Genomic DNA, 21,272 nt, shown 5'->3' on the forward strand with positions numbered 1-21,272 from the left:
GTTTTCGTAGTTCTATTCTAAGCCGGAGGCTGCACGGGCATGTTTCTAAAGAGGGTTGCTAAAAGAAAATTTTCAATCCAGCACTTGAGCAATGAGCACTCTTGGACTAAATAAATTGTGTAATTATTAATTCTAGGTTCTAGGAGTTGGAAAATGAGATTTGATATGAACTTTTTTTTTATCTATTTTTCACTAAGCGAACAAGTTTTAGTGAATTTTTCATCAACGTTCATCGACGTTCGCATTGGAACTTGGCCTGCCTCTCTTCAACTTAGTGTTCTTAGAGCACTTCCACAGTTATTAATTGAAGGGCTTTCTTTGCCTGCCATTGCATGAATTTGTACATTGTGTGGCAAGTACAATGATATACTATGCCCAGGGAGTCGAGAAAGTTTTCCCGACCGGAACGGGAATCGAACCAGCCGTCTCTGGATTGGCGATCCATAGCCTTAACCACTAGGCTAACTGGAGACCCTAGAATAGATCTTGTTAATCAACTGCCTGAAGCAAGTACCCAACCATATCGCCAGACAAATGCCTTCGAGTTCAAAGTGGCCAGTTTGGGCACGCCAAAGTAAATAAATTTATTTTCAAGTGATCCATATCCAAATACAATGCCCATAAGTGGCGGCTCGGGACCAACCCAAGCTGTTCACAATCCAAAAAAAAAAACAGACTGAGACTATTGTTCACGTCCTTTCCGTACCGCACACCGTAGCCGCCCAGGCCAAAAAATTCATTCATTTGTCACTTTGTGTCAGTTTTGCGTCGCTCAGCTCTTCGAGCGCTAATATAAGAAGCCCGCCAGTCCGAAAGGAAGTTGGGGCAGCGCAGCAGCAGCAGCAAGGGGGAAAACCAAACAATTCCAACCTGCCATCGACGTATTGAGCTGTCAGTCATTTCAGTTCCTCCAAGTGAACCCTCATCATCGCCGCCGTACTGTTTGTGCGCAGTTCGTTAGTATTTTTTTGTCCATTACCTGGAGGGACGTTTGCTCGGGTGTTTATTGGTTACAGTTGGACCGATCTGGTGTTCAATTTAGAGCTACGTACTGGTACAAATTTTGTGAACATTAACAGTCGACGCCACGAGGTCACATACAGTAGAGGTCAATAATTGTAAACTTTTTCTTTTACCATACAAAACTGCAAAGTTGTATATAGGGTATTGGTTCCCTTATTAAGCATGTGGCTTCCATTTTCATCCTACCCAAACAGAAAATTGAAGCGCTGTTTATTTACATGTTGAATAGAACATACATTGGAATTACTAAATCTTCGGCTTCGATTTTTTGTTGAGTGTTCGGGATTTCACTCAAATCTAACAATTTTTACAATAATATAGAAAATATAAACGAATCATTCAAGTCAATAGTGGTGAAATCATGAAGAAGTTTAAAGTTTAAAAGTGAAGTTTATTATCATAAAATTCATAGCAAATTGTAGTTTCGTTGTATTCCAACGCAATTACGCTCCGTGTTACTAAAAGAGATGCTCTAGCTGCCAGCTGGATTGTTCCCCTTAAAGAAGACGACATTTGCATGTAAATTGTCGCTTTCATCAACTCGATAGTTATCTCGATATCATGCATGAATCAAATTGAAATAATTAACTGCAACTACTAACAAAAGTTGAAGTTTTCTTTCGAGCAGACATCTTTTGTGTTTACCAACAATCCAGTTAGGTCTTTCATAGTTTCCAGGTCCGGTTCCGGTGTCTGATTTCTTCGAAAGGGTGATCGCTATCATAGTTGGTGTATTTATGTACTCCCAGGCAATGAGCTCCCCTTTCTTATAAACCTTCTTCCCACTCTAGAGACTTAGCTTTGGCTGGATAGAGAAGAAAGCAACAGTGGTTCCAAAAGGAAAAGTGCACCAAAGGTAGCTTCGTCGTACGTATGATGGTGTTTCACTTTTGTTTAGCGGAATCTTTCCTGCATGTCTGTAGTAAGTATGCTGTAACGATAATCAGCACACAAATAGGGAAAGAGATGCAAAAGAGCAAACGACCAACCTGACTGAATGGAAACTTAACGAAAGAAACAGAAAAGGTAGGATTGTGCTTCGTTGCTCCTCTGAACGATGGCTGCTGCATATATGGACGACAGCGTATGGAAATTGGTGGTCGTATCAAGCTCTGATATAATTGACAGAGAGAAAAATATGCAACCCGGAAAATTTGTATTTTTTGTTTGCGGCTAGTGTTGGTGACGTCCGAATCTCAGATTACCGAGATATGTTCGACCGAGAAATTTTAGCAGAAACCAATATAATGTGATGCAGACATTAGTAATATGTATATATGTGTGAATTTCTACTCTGCACATTTATTTCATGTTGTGCAATGTTGACGTTTCCCATCAAATGCTACTCTTTTGTTATGTTTTAATGATATGGTTCAGTTGATAATAGACAGTTTGATTGAATCGTGAGGGGTTGGGCTGCTAAAAAATCTTTGATGAGTGCTATTGAATGTAAACCAGTTTTTCTGCATAATCGTTTTTTTTTTGGTTGACATTATACAGTTGGCAAGAAATGTGTAAATTTAGTGGAATGTAGCTGAAGTTCGCATGACGTCATATAAATCAAATAATTCAAGTATGCTTCCATTATACATAATCTAATTCAATATGAGTCAGTGTGATTGCATGACACGTAACATAAATTTGCCTTACACATATAGTAAATATGGAAACTTGGATATCGACTAACGGCCCTTCCTTCGGAAGGGAAGTAAAGTGTGGGTCCCGAGATGAACTAGCCCAGGGCTAAAAATCTCGTTAATACAGATAAAAAAAATCGATTTTGCATACAAAAATTGTGAGACACGAATGACGAACGTGCCATAGAACCAAGCTTCATTTGTTTATCTTGGCTTTTCTCACTTGTAGGGGATCAAGCCGGCCATTGTGGCAGCCATATTTGTATTATCTGATGGTTCACCTTAATCATGGGTAACTTTGTTTTGATTCGTGCTGGCAACTCTGTCCGATTTTTAGTAACAACTTGGCAAACTTTTGATAATTAGTCAATGAAAACGAATTCTTACACAAAAATTATGCATACACATAGGAATAATATCTAATTGAATTAGCTACGTAAAAAATGTAAATATGCATGACTTAAATATGTAAATTCATAAAAACGTTGTGTTTTTCGTGATTTTGCTGAATAACTTTGAAATACGCAATTCTAATACCCTAGTGTGTTCGGCAAAGTTGTAGAATATTGTTCTAACTATATTCTAACGATCTTTCAAAGCATTTCTGTAAAAATGTTCGGTCGGGGAAATTTTCTCGACTCCCTGGGCATAGTGTATCATTGTACTTGTCTCACAATATACAAATTCATGCAATGGCAGGCAAAGAAAGCCCTTCAATTAATAACTGTGGAAGTGCTCAAAGATCACTAAGTAGAAGCGTGGCAGGCCAAGTCCCAGTGGGAACGTAGAGCCATGAAGAAGAAGAAGAAGGAGAAGCAGAAAAAAAAGTTTCAAAGTGAACAGGTTTAAAATATATGTGAAAATTGTCAAAATTCGAACAATATATTAGGAAACACGATATCTCACGAGTCGTCGGCGACGCCTGGTATTGGCCAGATGGAATTACTGTTCGCCCTTTCGAGCTTAATCCAAAAAACGGTTCAGCCACACGCCTTCCGAATACCCAATGATTTCTCCAGCATCCACGGAAATAACTACATCCGCCAATACCAATCAACACCCGGGACGCAAACGATTAAGCACAGTGGAAGCCCCTAAGCCCCCCAACACAGTCGAGCTTATCCAGCCTGCGTTCTACAGTCGTCCTGGTCCTGTGTTTGGGACCGGCAGTGGGGTCTTCCAGCCTGTGCAACCAGGCAAGTACCCACTCAATATGAAATGTATCCGCTCTGAAGTCGTTCCACACCACAGCTCCCCCGAACTGATTCCTCCAATATCCACTGAAGTCACTAAAGCGGCCAATACGTATCAACACCCGGGACGCAAACAATTAAGTACAGTGGAAGCCCCAGAGCCCCCCAACACAGTCGAGCTTATCCAGCCTGCGTTCTACAGTCGCCCCGGTCCTGTGTTTGGGTCCGGCCGTGGGGTCTTCCAGCCTGTGCAACCAGGCAAGTACCCTCAATACAAAACCTCTGTATGCTCTGATGCTGTTCCTGTCCGTAGCCCCTATCGTGTTTCCGGCACCACTGATGTTCCGGCACCGGGATGCACGCCTGCTCGCTCCATGGAAGACCTCAATCCCCTCATCACAGTCGAGCCACTCCTGCCAGCGACCTGCAGCCATCCCGGTCCTGTGTATGAGCAAGGAGAAGGGGTCTTCCAAACCCTTCCAGCAGGCAAGTTTTTCCACCATCCGAACAGTATATCTTCTGTTAGGTCTACCGCTCTTCCAGAACACGCCATGCAGACTTCGTTCACCAGTCTTGCCACCCCACCTGTCACATCGTCAATTCTGGTCTATTACCAGAATGTTGGAGGCATTAACACCAGTATAATAGACTACAAGCTCGCATGCAGTGACGCAAGTTACGATGTTTATGTATTCACCGAAACGTGGCTGAATGAGAATACTCCATCAAATCAACTGTTTGATAGCACTTATTCTGTCTATCGTCAAGATCGATCATCTTTAAACAGTCGCAAGAACTCCGGCGGCGGTGTCTTGCTTGCCATTCGTTCCCGCTTCAAATCGCGCATCCTAAAGCCTCCTGAGTGTTCTGTGGTTGAGCATCTGTGGGTAGCGATAACCACCCAAGTCAATACCATCTTTGTTTGTGTGGTATACACTCCGCCTGACATGGTGACCAACGATGTCGTAATCTCTAAACATATTGGTTCTCTGGATTGGATCGTTTCCCAAATGGACGTTAAGGACGACCTACTCATTCTTGGTGATTTCAATCTCAGTGGGATCATCTGGCAACAAGATTCAATGGAAACCTACTTCCCCAACCCTGCGCACTCGTCCATGTCGCTCACTTCACGAAACCTGCTGGACGCGTACTCCACCGCTGGGCTGAAGCAGCTCAACTCAATCAAAAACGATAACGGAAGGACTCTTGATTTGTGTTTTATCAGCGAAGATTTGTCACAACATTGCGCCGTCTTACGAGCGCCATCTGCCTTAGTTAAAGACTGCCGGCATCACCCAGCTCTGCTTATTACTGTGGAAAACAAAACCTTGCTTCAGTTCAACGACACCACAGAGAGCGTTTTCTATGATTTTCGTAAGGCAGACTTTGTTGGCATGAATACCTTTCTTCAAGGTGTTGATTGGACCGAGTTGCTTCACGATGACGATGTAAATCATGCTGCTTCGTCATTATCTAGTATTCTTCTCTATGCTATTCAACAGTATGTGCCGCTTCGAACTCGAACTGAGCCAATGAAACCCACCTGGTCAAACTCGCAACTTAAACACCTTAAGCGACTTAAGAGGGCAGCGCTTAGAAAGCAAGGTAAATACCGTTCTGACACAACTAGAATCGCGTACTCTGACGCCAACGAAGCGTATTCTAGGCTCAATGATCATCTGTACAACGCACAACAAATCCAGATTCAAAGCCGCCTCAAGTCAGACCCTAAGAGTTTTTGGCGTTACGTGAATGATCAGCGGAATCAAACAGGTCTACCGGCATCGATGTCCATTGGAGTAGGTGTGGATGTGTGTTCTACGACAGAAATAGCAGATATGTTCCGTACCCAGTTTCGAAGCGTGTTCACCGACGAAGTACTTACTGCCGAGGATATCAACACTACAACTTCCACCATCCCGCGCCTGCCTAATCCAGGTTTCCAGGTCTCCATTACTTCCGATACAGTCATCTGTGCTTCGAGAAAATTGAAGTCATCGACAGGATGTGGTCCGGATTGTATTCCATCTCTTCTACTTAAAAGATGTGCTACTTCTTTGGCGACACCTCTTGCCGGAATTTTCAACAAGTCGCTAACTACTGGGGAATTTCCGGCCTGCTGGAAAGACTCCTTCGTATTTCCCGTATACAAGAAAGGCTGCAGAACGAACGTAGCTAATTACCGTGGTATTGCCTCGCTGAGCGCCATCTCCAAGTTGTTTGAGCTAATTGTCCTCGATAAGTTGTTTCATGAGTGTGCACATTATATTTCGAAGAACCAACACGGATTCATGCCCAAGCGATCAACATCTTCCAATCTGGCAACGTTCACTTCATTCATCCTCCGTGAGATGGAAAAGGGTCATCAAGTGGACGCTGTTTACACAGACCTTTCCGCGGCATTCGACAAAATGAACCATGCCAAATTTGAAAAATTGGGTTTCGATGGCAATTCACTCAACTGGCTTCGCTCTTATCTGACTGGTCGTAGTATGTCAGGTAAAATTGGTGATCATGTATCACTGCCATTTTTGGTCACTTCTGGTGTCCCACAAGGAAGCCATCTTGGACCGTTTTTGTTTTTGATGTACATGAACGATGTCAATTTTATCCTGAAATGTTTAACATTATCGTACGCTGATGATCTGAAGCTTTACCAGGTTATTAAAACTCCAAATGATACATCTTTCCTGCAGCAGGAACTTCAGACTTTTGCTGATTGGTGCCATCGTAATCGGATGCTATTGAATGCTTCGAAATGTTCGGTTATTTCTTTTGGTCGAAAGCATTTGCCGTATCAACACAACTACCACTTAGATAATACTAGCTTAAGGCTCAATTGACAATGGCAAATGTTCCAGAACTAAAAAAGCACTTTTTCCCAAAATTATCCACAAATCGAAGAAAATAAGAATGTCCGATTGTTTATTTAGTCAATTATGACAATTGGACACGCTGGTTTTGTTCACCTTTTCGTCATTCTGGAGAAAAGTGCTTTTTCAGTTTTGAATAATATGCAATTCTAATTTGAGCCTTAAAGCGTGAGACTTCAGTTAAAGATTTGGGAGTTATGCTAGACAGCAAACTGTCCTTCAAACATCACGTGTCGTATATTGTGTCCAAGGCTTCCTCTCAATTAGGGTTCATTTTTCGCTTCGCAAAAAAATTCAAGGATGTTTATTGCTTGAAAGCATTGTATTGCTCATTGGTTCGTCCTATTTTAGAATACTCTTCTGTAGTTTGGGCACCGTACTACATGACTGATATCCAACGAATCGAAGGAATACAGCGCAAATTCGTTCGATTCGCCCTCCGATTTCTTTACTGGAGAGATCCTTTTAACTTGCCCAGCTATGAAGACCGTTGTCGGCTCATTAACCTGGAACTTCTTCAAGCAAGGAGAAATGTTGCCAAATCATGTTTCATCGGTGATCTCTTGCAGAATAATATCGACTGTCCTGAGTTACTTGGGAAAATTAAAATAAATACTCGCAGACGTAATCTACGGTCGCACTCATTTTTAAGTTTGAATTACTCTAGAACCAACTATGCTGTTAACGAACCGTTTCAAAGTATGTGCAGTGTTTTCAATAGATGTTATGAGGTTTTTGATTTTCATGTTTCCCGTGCAGTTAATAAGAGTAGATTTAAGAAGATTTTATGTTAGTTTTAAGTAGTTAAATATTAAGTATTTGTCATTGGGGTGTGTATTTTACCTGTTGACAGTAATAATGAATAAATAAATAAATAAATCTCAAAGTAGTAAAATGGTGTCATTATGAAAACTTGTCCATTTCGTAATTTGTCATTTGGCGAAACGTCTTTCGGCTCTTTGTTAGATAAAGCTTATCTATGTCTGACGCTACTACCTATCATTACTATAATTAAAAACAAAATATCCCAATGAAGATGCCTTTCGAGATACACCTGCCAAGATCTGACATAAACGCAGCATTGCTCATTTCACAACCATACCTAATCTGCAATTACCGCCTGTTACCATAAAAGAGAAAACGATGGAAAGCAAGCAACCCGAAAATTTGCATTAAATGATAATCTCACCATGAAACTCGGTAAAAGTATGGCTATCCATTACCCATTGTTGCTAATCTCCGGGTCATACGGAGCGCGCCTGCAAATTTGTTTACTCGTTCTTCCTTGCAAACAAGGGCTGGCATAAATTTCCCAATAAAACTACAATTTCCCCGAAACAACTGGGATCGAGTTCATTACTAACTCAGCATTTACCCGACATCCATCGGACCATAGGAAAAACTAATAAACTCCCGGTTTCCTCCCATTTGCTGGTCGTCCGGCTCGACGGCATCAATCCATCCCGGTCGGTCGTAATTCACTGCTGCTGGGAGAAACATGACCGTTGAGTCACTGCACTGGCTGATGCTTATGTACGTAGGCACGTCTGTTTGTCTGGCCTGGTCTGGGTCGGGTTGGGCACAAGAATAAGAACTTATTTACCGATCAACGCGGAAGCTGTTTTGTGCGCGCTCACTCACTGTGTGACTGAGCTGAACGTAGTCTATTAAAATGGTTTTAGTATGTCTAGTGCACCAGCACCAGAATTAGGGTGCTTGCATTAGTGTTGGTCACCCCAATGAAAGTTAAAAAAAACAGAAAATTGGGAGTTCACAATATGGTAAATGAAAGGCTTCAGCTTTACTTTTTATGTGTTCCTTCGTTAATGATAAAAAGCAATGCTCGAAACTAGTTCATCTACCCTGCTATATAACTGCGCAATTAGAACGCTCAGATTCACAAGAATTCTCAGAAGATTGTCTGCTCGATAGGCCATGCCTATGACGATTTACTTTCGTAAGACAAAACGCATCGAATGGAATGCAGTAGTAATGCTGGCATATCTGTAGTGCTATCTGTGTACCCTAGGATGGCTCATTTTTTACGGTAAGAGTTTTTATTAGGTAAGAAAATAGTCGTTGTGATTTTGCTATTCAATACAGTCTCTCGCTTGCGATTCTCTTCACCGTGTTCTTTCATTATTTTCTTAACTTCCTCCTGCTAATTTATAATTTATGTATGGATTAATTTTATAACAAAACTACAGAAATTATGCCAGACAATAGACACACACGTCCTGCTGAAAATGTTTAGAGTTTCTGAATTTCTTTCCCCAACTGAAAATGTTTCCGGAATCTCGGTAGGAAGGTTTACTAGTAAAACCATTGCATTGGCTACACCTCTACCAACGTTCATAGATGTCTACTTTCGAGAATTACTCCTAGATTTTGTTCAGCCATACTTCCATGACTAGCCGGGGTCTCCAGTTAGCCTAGTGGTTAAGGCTATGGATCGCCAATCCGGAGACGGCGGATTCAATTTTCGTTCCGGTCGGGAAAATTTTCTCGACTCCCTGGGCATAGTTTATCATTGTTACTTGCCTCACAATATACAAATTCATGCAATGGCAGGCAAAGAAAAGCCCTTCAATTAATAACTGTGGAAGTGCTCAAAGTACACTAAGTTGAAGCGAGACAGGCCAAGTCCCAGTGGGGACGTAGAGCCATAGAGAAGAAGAAGAAGTTTCATGACTAGCCATGACTTCATAAATTTCAAGAAAAAAAAAGTTTTTGCGGATTTTTCGAATACAAAATTGGTGAGACCCCGATAGAATTTTAGGAAAATTCCCAAAATAATTTTCAAAAAACACCTAAAGGAATTTCTATAACTTTTTAAAAGTTATTCTAAGAGAAATTCCAAAGTAATTATTGGAAAATAGCGACAAAAACCTTGGAAAACTCTAGGAGTAATTTATGAAGATATTCCGAAGATTCTGAATTCCTGAAGAATTCCAGAAAATACTCTTGTAGAATTTTCACTTAAGTTATTGAAGAGTTTCCGTGAGATTTTATGGATTCTCGGAGAAAAAGTATCAGAGAATGTTTCGTGAAATTGCCTGGAGTTTTTATTAAAAAGCGGTGGAACAGAAATTTTGAAGAATGTCCGAAGGAATTGTTGAAGTGTAGCCGGAGAAATTCTTCAAAAATTTCCTGGAGCTTAGTGGAGAAAATCCGAGATAATTTATGAAAAGCTGTCATGGAAACACATGAGGCATTCCTGGGGAATTTCCGAAAGAATTTTTCAATGAAGAGCTTCAAGGTGAATTCTGGAGAAATTCCAGAGTATCTTGGAGAAATTCCGGACGTATTCTGGATGTATTAGTGGATTTTTTAAAATTATTCCTGCAGAAGTTCTAAGCCATTCGCGGAGACGTTCCGGGGTCCCTTTTTGGTGGATTTCTTGGAAATACCAAGGAAAATTCTAGAGGACATTCCAGGATTTTTTTTGGCAAATTTCCAAAGAATTCTTAAGGAACTCCCGAGAGCCTTTTTGGAGAATTTTTGCATGAATACATCCAGTGAAAATCTTACAGGTATCCTTAATGCGTTTTGCCGGAATTTCCGGAGAAACTTTTGGAGAACTTCCAGGCGAATATTGGCGGAATGCCCAGAGAAGCTTTTGCTGACTTTCTCAGAGAAACTCATAGAGAATTCCCAGAGAGAGTCTTGGAGAACTATCAAAGGATTTTTTGAAGAAAATCCAGAGGAATCCCTACTAAATTGTCGGAGGACTTCATGCAGAACTCCTTGGAGAATATATGAATAATTCCCAGAGGAATTCATATAGAAGCTCTTGTAAAATTCTACATGAACTCATGAAGAATTCCTCAAGAAATTCTTGCAAAATTCCCGAAAAAAAGACTATCTGTAGATTTTCGAATTTCCGGAAGGTGCTTGGAGAAGTTTCGAAAGAATTCTTGAAGAATTGCGTAGCAGCTCCTGGATAATTTTTCAAGAATCCACGATGGAATTCACGAAGAGCTCCAGAAAATTCTTGAAGGATGTTCGTAGGAACTCTTGGAGAATTCAAGCAGGAAGAGTTGGATAATTCTCAGATGAGTTTTTGGAAAATAAATCCTTGGACGCGTTCTTAGAGAAGGACCCAAGGAAATTCATGGAGGATTTTCTAATGGAATCTAACAGAATTTCCGAAGAAATTCTTAGAGATATTCCGGGACAATTCTTAAAGAATCTTCGGCGAATTATCGGAAAATTCCCGGAGGGATTCTTGTATGATTTTTTAGAGAATTTCCCTGGCAATCTTTTGGAGGATTCTCGGGATAATTCATGGAGGAATTCTCGAAGGAGTTTTTGGTGAATTTTGTTGGGAAATTCCCGGAAGTATTCTTAGCGGACTCTGGGAAGATTTCTGGTAGATTTTTTTTAGAAAAATCGTGGTGGAATTTTCTGATAGTTTCACGAATAATTCTATGGAGAAGAACCAGAAAAAAATATTAAAGAATGCACACAATAACTCTTGCAGACATTCTTAAATAATTCTTGGAAAATTCTAACAGAAATTGATGAACGATTGCCAGAACTTTTGGAGAATACCCAGATGAATTCCTGGAGAATTATCAGTAAAATAATCATTGTTAGTTAGACAGCTCCTTGAGGTTTCCTTTATGAGAATTCTCAACCTAAATACAGTTGTAGCTGGCTATCAAATTCAAGACCAATAATTAAAAAGGCCACATCAACATTGCGTAAACAAACACGTTTATGTCGGCTTAGGGCTTTCTGGGATCCACCCACGCATCTCACAACCATTACCAGGAAGCTTGATGTTTGCGCTTTCTGTTTGTGGTGGTGGAGTGTTTGGGTGGAGTTCAAAAGGCCTCAAGTCGATAGAAACATGTTTGTTTACAAAAGGTTGTTGGCTCAATAGCAGAAGCTCTAAAATTACTTAAGGAGCATTTAAAAAATGCTTTTTAGTGTTCTAATTAATTTTGCCATGATTTTTGTTTTATAAATTGTGACAAAAGCTTCACGCATTTTGATGCACAATACTCCCGATCAAAAGTTTGGGGTCACCTCCTCGAAAACATGTAATATTTTTAGGCCCATATCTCCACCAGTTTGCATCCGATTTCAAAACTCTAGGTCTCATTCAAAAGATAATAAGTCGAAATATCTTTAAACATGATTTAGGGGAAACTTTTACAAAAATATTTATATGTAAACTTAACCCAAAGTTGCCAAATTTTCTAAAAAAATGGTATTAACCTGTTTTCTATTAGCTTTCACCTGCTTTTTACCGAACTTGGCTAAAAAATCTACGAAAAAAGTTATTAAGTAAATTAACTCTTGATGTAATCGACCAAAAGTTTGGGGTCACCCCTCAATATTATGTATCAGCCAAAAGTTTGGGGTCACTTTCGTTAAACATGGAAAAGTGATTTGATGATGAGTTCGTCATCTATAGTTCTATGTTAATTCCTTTTAGCTCATTTCAAAGATGTTTGAATACATTTTCGTTTGATGTCTTTAATTTATCGTATTCAACGATTTGTATATATAAAAATGTTATGTAATGTTAACAAGATTTCACCTCATTTAAAAAATGAGGCAATTATACGTTAAGTTTTAGTATGTAAATTTTAACAAATATGTGGGGTTCAATGTCCATGCAGTACGTACCATTCATTATGTTTCAAATAAGCCAAGAAGAATTAAAATTGGATAAAAGATGACAAAGTTATCAACAAATCACTTTTCCGTGTTTTACGATAGCGACCCCAAACTTTTGACCGATACATCATTTTTAGGGGTGATCCCAGACTTTTGGTCGATGACATCAAGAGTTAATTTAGTTAATAACTTTTTTTCTAGATTTTTTTAGCTAAGTTTTGTGAAAAGAGTTGAAAGCTAATAGAAAATAGATTAGATTACCGCTCTCATCTTAAAATTTGGTCGACCCAATTTCCAGCGACACTGCCGTAAGTTTATAATCATTTTTTAGAAAATTTGGCAACTTTGGATTGAATTTACATACAAATATTTTTGAAAAATTCATGTTCAAAGTTTCTTTGATTTATTAGGGGGATTCACTTAACAGCGTAAACTGATTAAACTGATTAAACGTCGCGATCACCAAGGCAATCTTTGATTATTTCATTCGCAAAATCATGAATTGAAATATTTCAAGCAGAAAATCATGGCTTACGCAGCAATTTCATCTGTTTAGTGAGTACCGTACCGAGTACCCCTATTATCTTTTAAATGTGATCTAGGGTTTTGAAATCGGACGCAAATTGGCGCGGATATGGGCCTAACGAATGGCATGTTTTTGATGTTTTGAAGTTTTGATCGGGAGTGTATTTGATCAATAGCATTTTATTATCCACTTTGATCTCTACTCCTATACACTTTTAGTAGAGAATGACTGATAAACCAATTAACCGATAACTTATTATGACACTTCACACTGTTTCTATTATATTTTACCTGCCCTCTACAAAAAAAAATGGGGAACATATTTTAATTTTGAAATATACTGCTTAAGCTTATTCTCCCTGCATGGTAAATTATTGAGTCTAACAACACACACTACCCGACTATCGGATTAAGGCGAAACTGGAAGCATTTTTTTCATTTTTTCGGTTTTTGATTTTTTATAAAATAACAAAGCAATATTTTCAAAATCGGTTTTCGTACACATGTAAAGTATGGATCAAGGTGTCTTCTGAATTTTTTTGAGGTGGAAAATGTTTTCCATTTTTGCGAAAACCATTTTTTTGTGAAATTTTGTTCAAAAATGGTTTCTGCAAAAACGAAAAACATTTTCCACTACAAAAAAAATCAGAAGATACCACGACCCATACTCTACATGTGCACGAAAACCGATTTTGAAATTATTGCTTCATTATTTAATAAAAAATCAAAAACCAAAAAGTGAGGAAATGCTTCCAGTTTCGCCTTAATGCAAAAATGTTGCGCGGATTGTTAAATGCTAATTTGAATATCCAAGACAAAACATTGCGCTAGGTGCAAAAAATAAATAATGAAAAAACAAAGACCTACTGACCAAGATTGGATGATGAGCTGGAGGTGGCCGATGCTGTCACTGTCGTGGGTAGCGATCCCGGCGAGGGCGTCGGTGACGCCGAAGCGAATCCACTGGATGGCGACAGCGATAGCACCGATGAGGATGGAGCCGGCGACACCGTTCGCTGCAGGTACGAAGTCGATTTGGCGATCGTAAGGCCGGGCGGTGGCGTAGCGGTGGACGGACGATCCGGGCTACTCCCGGCCACTAATGACGGGGAGGTTAGGACCGACGTCGAAAAGGCGGGCTTGAGCCGTCCGTTCAGGAATTGACGGTACTGGCTGGGATGGTGGTAACCACTTTGCGTTAGGATACTGGACGGTTTTGGTTTCTTACTATTGTACACTATGAACTTTTGGTTTAGTAGACTTTTTCCGTTCTGGCCACGAGTGTTCAAAAACGAGATCGTAAACTGGTCATCCGATTCGGCACTACTGTTGTAATACACGGAGCCGGTAGCATCCACCGTATCGGATCCATCCGAACTACCACTAAACTTTTGCACCCGAGAGAGCACTTCTTCCGATTGATATCGTCTTCGCGCGATCTTCTGAAAGTTATTGTTATTATCACTGAGAACCGTCCTAGGATCCAACCCGCGATTATTGTTTCCGTCCCGATCGACGCGATCTTTTCCGGCGTTGGCGAATCCTCGATTCATTGGATGATCTTCGTGCTCCCCGCCACTACTGCCACCACCACCCCCACTAGAAGTACTACCGTGATCACTTCCCGGTCCCCCGAAAACCCTGGACAACGAGCTACTATTGCTACCGGACGAGTGACCACCCGGTTCGGACGATGCCGACTGCTGCCGGCTGTGGTGATGTCCGCCGTTCGCCAGGTACGAATTGGACTGGATAAACACTCCGTCGCAGGTGATCTTGATTGTCGTCACCATATTAGACCGCTGTCGACGCCGTCGAGCAAGTTCTGTCCCTTCTGGGGAAGATTACTCATCAATAATCGGTTTGTTGTATTTTCGTTCCACGCGAGAATATGGACGTGAATCTTCTATACGGTACACGTGATCCTGCGCACTGTTTTTTTTTTTCACTGTTTAAACTGATCACATCACGACTGTTGTTTACACAATTGGCGCACTAATAATCCGCTCGACCGGTTTGTGTTTGCCATATTTCACCATTCGTCGCCTTCAGTACTGCTGTATACCTAAACCTATGTAGATAATGATGCACTTGAAGAAGTATGCGATATTACAGGGGATATGTCAGTCAGTACGTGGATGCATGCAAAAATACGATGTGGGTGAGCGAGCGATCTGGGCGTCGAAGCGGATGAAGAATGTAGCGATCACGTTGCACGCCACCGCTGTTGCAGTGCTGCGCTGATCTCAAGACGATCTTTGAAGATGATTATTGATCAAGGTTAGCGATGGGGATTTGATGGCTGACTATTACTGCTGCATGAAATCTTGAAATCTTTGAAAGTGATGAGTGATGACCATATGGCTACGATAGGGTTGTTGCTGCTGTAAAATGTTGATGGATTTGGCTCATATAATAGGATGTTACTGTTGTTTATAGCAATGCATAAAATGCGCGTTAGAATCAGTGAATAGCGTAATACTAAAACTGACGGTAGACTCGCCTTAGAAATATAACAAAAATCAACTATAACAAAACTTAACTCCAGGTATGAACGAACTCAATGTTAAAACGTGCCCCAAAGGCCTTTCCTGTACGTATAAACAAGGATTTTTTTTAGAAACTTTTTCACATGATGTGACAAGTGTTTTGAGTGTGTACATTTTTGCAATTTCGTCAGAAATGTGTCTCATAACTTCGAAAATGTTTATTGAATAATTAAAAGCAGCCTCTTTTCCAATAGGAACGTAATAACAAAAACAAGAAAAGAAGTTCTAATTCTGCAAATTTCTCCACGAGTTCAAACAGAAATTCTAACAATTCCTCCAAAAATTCTTGAGGAAGATCCTTCACACATTCCCTTACCTATAAGTTTGTTAGGAAATTCCTGAAATACTTACAAGAGTTCTTTCAAGAAGTCCACTAGAAGTTCTTCCGAGACCTCCTTTTGCATAGACAATTCCTCGAGGACTTACTCCAGGAATTTCACCAAAAAGTTTTTTTTAGCAGTTTCCCCACGAGATCATCCGGAAATTCGTGAAGAAGTTTCACCGGGAGTTCCTCCATGAATTTCACTGGGATATCTTCCAAGATCTATAATTGCATCAGGAATTCTTCCTTCAGAAGTTTTTTTGAAGATAGGGTGACAAAGGGTATTATCGGCAGGTTTGTTCTCTTCGTCGTGGGGGGTTTTTGTCAGCCAAATTGCCTGAAACTTGGCCATGTAATTCAGCTTAGTTGGGAAGGATTTGAGACCAACTCTGAGTTCAATTGGTTTCAAAAATCCCCCCAAGACGAAGAGAACAAAACGGCCGAGAATAGGTAATTTCCCCTACATGCAGCATGTCCTCTTAGAATTCTCCTAAAATATCTCCAAAATTTTCACCGATAATTTCTTCAAAAGTATCAACGGCATTTTTCTATAAGTTCTTACCTATTGCGACATTTGCACCCATTTAGACTCGGCCGAAATTCATTATTATCACAGTCGAATTTCGCACACGACTTCGCAGCGGCTGGCATACACAAGTTTGGTTGAGTTCATGACAGGGGCGTCGGATGCACAACAGGCAAACAAAATAAGTTTGATTAGTGTGAAATATCGCTGGAAAATGATGATTCAGTGGGTTTTCAAATTATCACAGTAGTCTAAACATTAATGAGAAACCCAATATATTCCGTCAGAAATTTTCAGGGGATTTGTCAGGAGTTTTCCCAATTCCCTAAGGAGTTCCTCCGAGAATCAACAAACCTCCAGGACAGAAGTTCCATCGGGAATTCCCCCACTATTACCTTCTGGGGTTCTTCCAAGAATTGCATCGGACATTTCTCCAAGATTCCGAAAATTGATTCAAGAGTTTGTGAAATAATTCTTTTTTGAATCTTTTCAGAATTTCTTCGGGAACTTAGTCAGGAATTGGTCTAATAATGATTTTAGAACTGTTTTAGGAGTTTCTAGAAAAAATCTTTGCATAACTTACGATTTTGAGAGTTGTAGAATGTTATGTACATTGTATGAGCAACTCGAGTCTGCAAGGTTCTCTAAAAAAGAATGCTTGAAAGTCATTTACACTAAATACTTCAAGTACTTCAAGCAATTCAAGGAATTTCTGAAGAATGTCGATAGAACAATCTCCTTAACAATCCATGCAGAACGAAATACGTGGATAAATAGAACTGCCAGACGAATCTTGAGAAAATTCCCAGAGTATCTATTGGAGAATTCCCAGAGAAATGCTTGGACAATTCTCAGAGAAACTCTTTGAAAATTCCCATAGAGTCTTGGAGCATTTTCGAAGGAATTTTTGAAAGATTCTGAAAGATTTTTTGAAGAATCCGCAAGAGAATTTTTGAAGAATCTAAATTCTATTCCAAAATATCTTGGAGGATTCTCAGAGCAATTATTATAGAATTCACAGTTGCGGTTTTTGAGTATTGCCGGAGTAACTTTTGAAGAACTTCCCTACGACAATTGGGAGGACGAGCTTTTTTAGAATTCCCAGAGAAATGCTTCAAGAATTCACAGAGAAATTCTTAGAGAATTCCCAGATGGAATCTTGGAGAATTTTCTGAAGAATTATTAAAGAATTCCCAGAGGAATCTTAGCAGAATTGGCACATAAATTCGTGGAGAAATCCTAGGAGAATTTATGAAGAATATCCAGAAGAAGTCATATAGGACAGTAGCGACATCTGCGATTTGCAAGTAGGTACGCGAAACTGAGCTCATCTGTCAAGTTGTGGGGGGGTTGGTAAAAGCTGCAATTATTATCACACAGGCTACGGATTGCCGTTCGTGCATTGTGTACTTGTGGCTGATTGATGTCTATGTAGTGTAGTGTCGGATTAGGCCGTACGTGTAAATATATTGCATAGTAGAACGATTTGTATGCAAACAACGTGCTCGCTTCGTTTACGTTTGGATTTCGGATGCTTTGAAGAGAGGGATATTTTTATGATGTCATTAATAGGCATTCCCTCTGCGGTAGATTGATTGTGGTTGACAAACCGCAGAAAGTTCAAATCTGCGAATTATTAGTAATAGTAATTACCGTGATTTCGGGTGACATTGATCGACGTGAGGGCCATTTTTTTAAATAACACTTTAAACTTAAAACAATTTGTAGAAAATGACCATCATAAGGGTTATTGAATGATGAGTTACCATGTTTTACAGTCAATTAGTCGCATATTTCTGCAATACACACCATATTTCCCGAAATTGCGTGATAGATGAACTTCAAAGCCACTTTTAAACTTTGATTACCGTAGCTGTATCGCACATGTAATGAATATTCGAATGAATGTTGCCAATTATTCGCTAAACCCGATTTTGCCATCAAAACTTATATAAGTATTGGAATTTATGCATAAAATTGTACTTTTCCGGAAGTAATCACATATTTAGTATGTCAATTGCATACTTTCAGGCGTTTTCTTTTGATTTATCAAATTTTAAACTTAAATAACTTAAAATTCTGAAAATTTGTAAAAAATTTCGCGTAGCTTTTCGCATTTTAGGGTTATTAATTCAAGTGGAAAACATATTTTCAGCACTTACAAAGGCATTTCATTTACTGATCAATTTTACCCCGGAAGCAAAATTTCCCCCGTAACGTGGGTAGATCACCTTAGAATTATGCGTTGCGGTGTAAGATCTACCAAATCAAAATTTGATCTTGATATCTTGATAATTATTCCAAGATCAAAGTTTGATGCACTTTTTGTGTTTTGTAGTTTATTTTGTTTCAATGTACTGCTAACTAACATTTTATTTCAACAGGATTCAGGTAAATTTATCGCATGATATAAAAAAAATTGTAAAAATATGTAACTGTGGCGAGCGTATCACTAATATGTAGCTTATTTGACCTACGATGTTAATATTTTTTTATATTTCAGATTATCAACCGAAGAATCTAGTAATTCAACCAAATGCCATCAAGATGATGAGGAAAACAGGAGGATTCGAGCAGACAACTGATTCTAAGAAGACCAACTACGGTGCGCCTGAACGTTGACCAAGCGTATCCTTTGGAGTTTACCCTTCCACTAACAACACCCAAGTTCCCGTGACACCTAGGCCTGAGAGATCGTAGAGCTGTCTACATCTTTCATTGGTGTCCAAAACTAATCATCCTTTCCCTTTCCTCAGCAGTCGCAAGGACGTGGCCAGGACAGTTCTCGATCATTGGAGGATTGCGTCAGTCTTGTCTAAGAGTCAGAGATTAGTCCCAAATCTTTGTGCTTTGGTTCGGACGGGAAGGAGGCAACCCTCATAACAGCGGTCTAGGACTGTACCACCTACGAATTTGTGCGACTCACTTAATGCTAAAGCTAATGCTAATATCCAGAAGAAGTCATATAGAACTCCCAGAAGAGTTCTTGTAAAATTGTCCATCAACTAATGGATAATTTCTCAGGAAGTTCTAGCAGATTTCACCAAAAAAAAACGATTATTTTGAATTCCCGGAAGAATGCTTGGAGAATTTCCGGAGGAATGCCAGGATAATTGCGGAGAAATTCATGGATGAATTCTTAATGAAGAATCACCGGTGGAATTCACGAGAGTTCTAAGAAATGCGTGAAGATTTTTTTTCTCTTGGAAAATTCAAGAAGGAAATGTTGGAGAATTCTCGGATGAGAATTCCTTGGAAACATACTACGAAAATTGCCCGGGTAGATTTTAAGAAGATTTCCGGGGAACTGCTTATGGACTTTCTGGGTAAATACTTGAAAGATTTTTTTGGAGAAACTCCTAAAGAAATTTCCGCAGATTCTCTCGTAGTGCTTTCCAGTGAAGCTCCAAAAAATTCCCGAAAAACTGGATTCCCGAAGGAACTGCTGAATTGTCCCAATGATTGCCTTAAAAACATAAAAAAGGTAAAGCTTAACTCCATGTTTTTAAGGTGTGCAACAATTGGTGATTTACCCTAATATAAAGGGTGTCCACGATGAAATAGGCACACAGAAAATATTGTATAACTTTTGATTGCGTTGAATTTTTTGACCATGAATAGTATATTATGTGTAAAATTTTCATTAACCCTTGAGCGATCGCGCTGTTGTATTTTGTACAACACGTTGAAAAAATCTCGCTTTTTGTACTCAGCATAAGCGTGGTGCTGACGCAGGTAGTCAACCGCGCGAGTTACGGAAGGTTAAAATCGGTTGAGTATTAGCGCAGATATTGTCGATATCATAAAATGAGATTTTAGAAAATTTGGGTACCCATTTCAAAAATTGCTTAGGCTATAACTTTTTTGTTACCTCATCAAAACGTTTGAAAATTTCACTCGATATTCTTAACATAGTATCAATTAAGTGGTAAAAATTTGATCGAAATCGGTTCAGTACTTTTTCTAGTAAATATCCAAAGCTCAAATTGCTTCACGGTAAATTTTAGTCTCTCGATTAACGGCTACGCAGTCTTGGGATTTAAAAAACGAGTTGTTTTATTCACAAAAAAAAAAACGTTAAACTGAAAGTGATTTCGAAGTCATGTACCAAAAACGACACAAAAAGGACAGTTACAGTTAGACAAAACAATTGACAAAAAACGATAGTAATTATTTTCCCCCTGAGGAAGACACTATCCCCGTGTCGAAACGTCGGGTGAATAAAACAACTCGTTTTTTAAATCCCAAGACTGCGTAGCCGTTAATCGAGAGATTCAACCATACAGTCGTATTTCAATAGCGGTAAATTTTAGGTACTTTCTGACCATTTTTAGTTCCGCGTGCACTATTTTGACTGTAGAACTGGTAACACTGCCCCGATTTTTATAAAACTTTGACAGCGTAAAATTGTTGTGTTAAACTGTTTACAGTGACAATTTCCGCCATTTTTGTTGAGTTCTTTCAAAGTAAGAGCAGTTTGAATTTCACTATACCAAAATCCACATCTGCTTATTGCGACATAGTGCGACATATATGGCTATAACTTTTTAACGGTATGATCAAATTGAATGAAATTCAATTGGACCACACTATATGGAAATTGGTCACCCTAATGACAAAATAAAAAAATACAGGTCTAATTATTTCCGAAGAACTACAAGCCCACCAAGTTCCACGGCAATCGGAGATGCACTATATTATTTTTCTATGGAATGGCTGAGAAAGAGAATCGAAAAACGACGGCGTTAAGTCTGTCGAATTATATAATAGTCGATACTTGATTAAATAATTCGAGGCTTTCCTACAATCCCGTCCCATCCCGAATGGAACTCTAGCATATTGTAACTCCTCAACGCCCGTGGCTGAAAGTGGAGATTGATCACAACAGTGATGGCGCTGCAATTAATCTTGTATGAAGACACGAATTTTGAATACTTTTATGTACGAATTCCCGAAGTAATTCCTGGAAAGATTTCTGAAGAAATCTGAA

The 21,272-nt window shown here is 39.4% G+C and overlaps 1 protein-coding gene across 4 annotated transcripts in view; it reads right to left on the reverse strand.

The window, feature by feature from the left end:
• Nucleotides 1–21,272, reverse strand: part of LOC109417380 (tyrosine-protein kinase CSK) — a 204,292-nt gene that overhangs the window by 136,476 nt on the left and 46,544 nt on the right. The window contains exon 2 of one of the 4 annotated variants that reach the window (XM_029870372.2): nt 13,757–14,956. The exons of 1 other annotated variant lie outside the window; for it this stretch is intronic. In XM_029870372.2, the coding sequence (XP_029726232.1) occupies nt 13,757–14,678 (922 nt within the window). In that variant the 5' untranslated portion in view covers nt 14,679–14,956. Of the gene's footprint in view, nt 1–7,918; nt 7,965–8,104; nt 8,466–13,756; nt 14,957–21,272 lie in introns of those variants that run through there. 2 more of the 4 variants (XM_062856874.1, XM_062856875.1) reach the window with 2 other exon arrangements.

This window comes from Aedes albopictus, chromosome 3, assembly GCF_035046485.1.
Source record: "Aedes albopictus strain Foshan chromosome 3, AalbF5, whole genome shotgun sequence".
Taxonomy (NCBI): domain Eukaryota; kingdom Metazoa; phylum Arthropoda; class Insecta; order Diptera; family Culicidae; genus Aedes; species Aedes albopictus.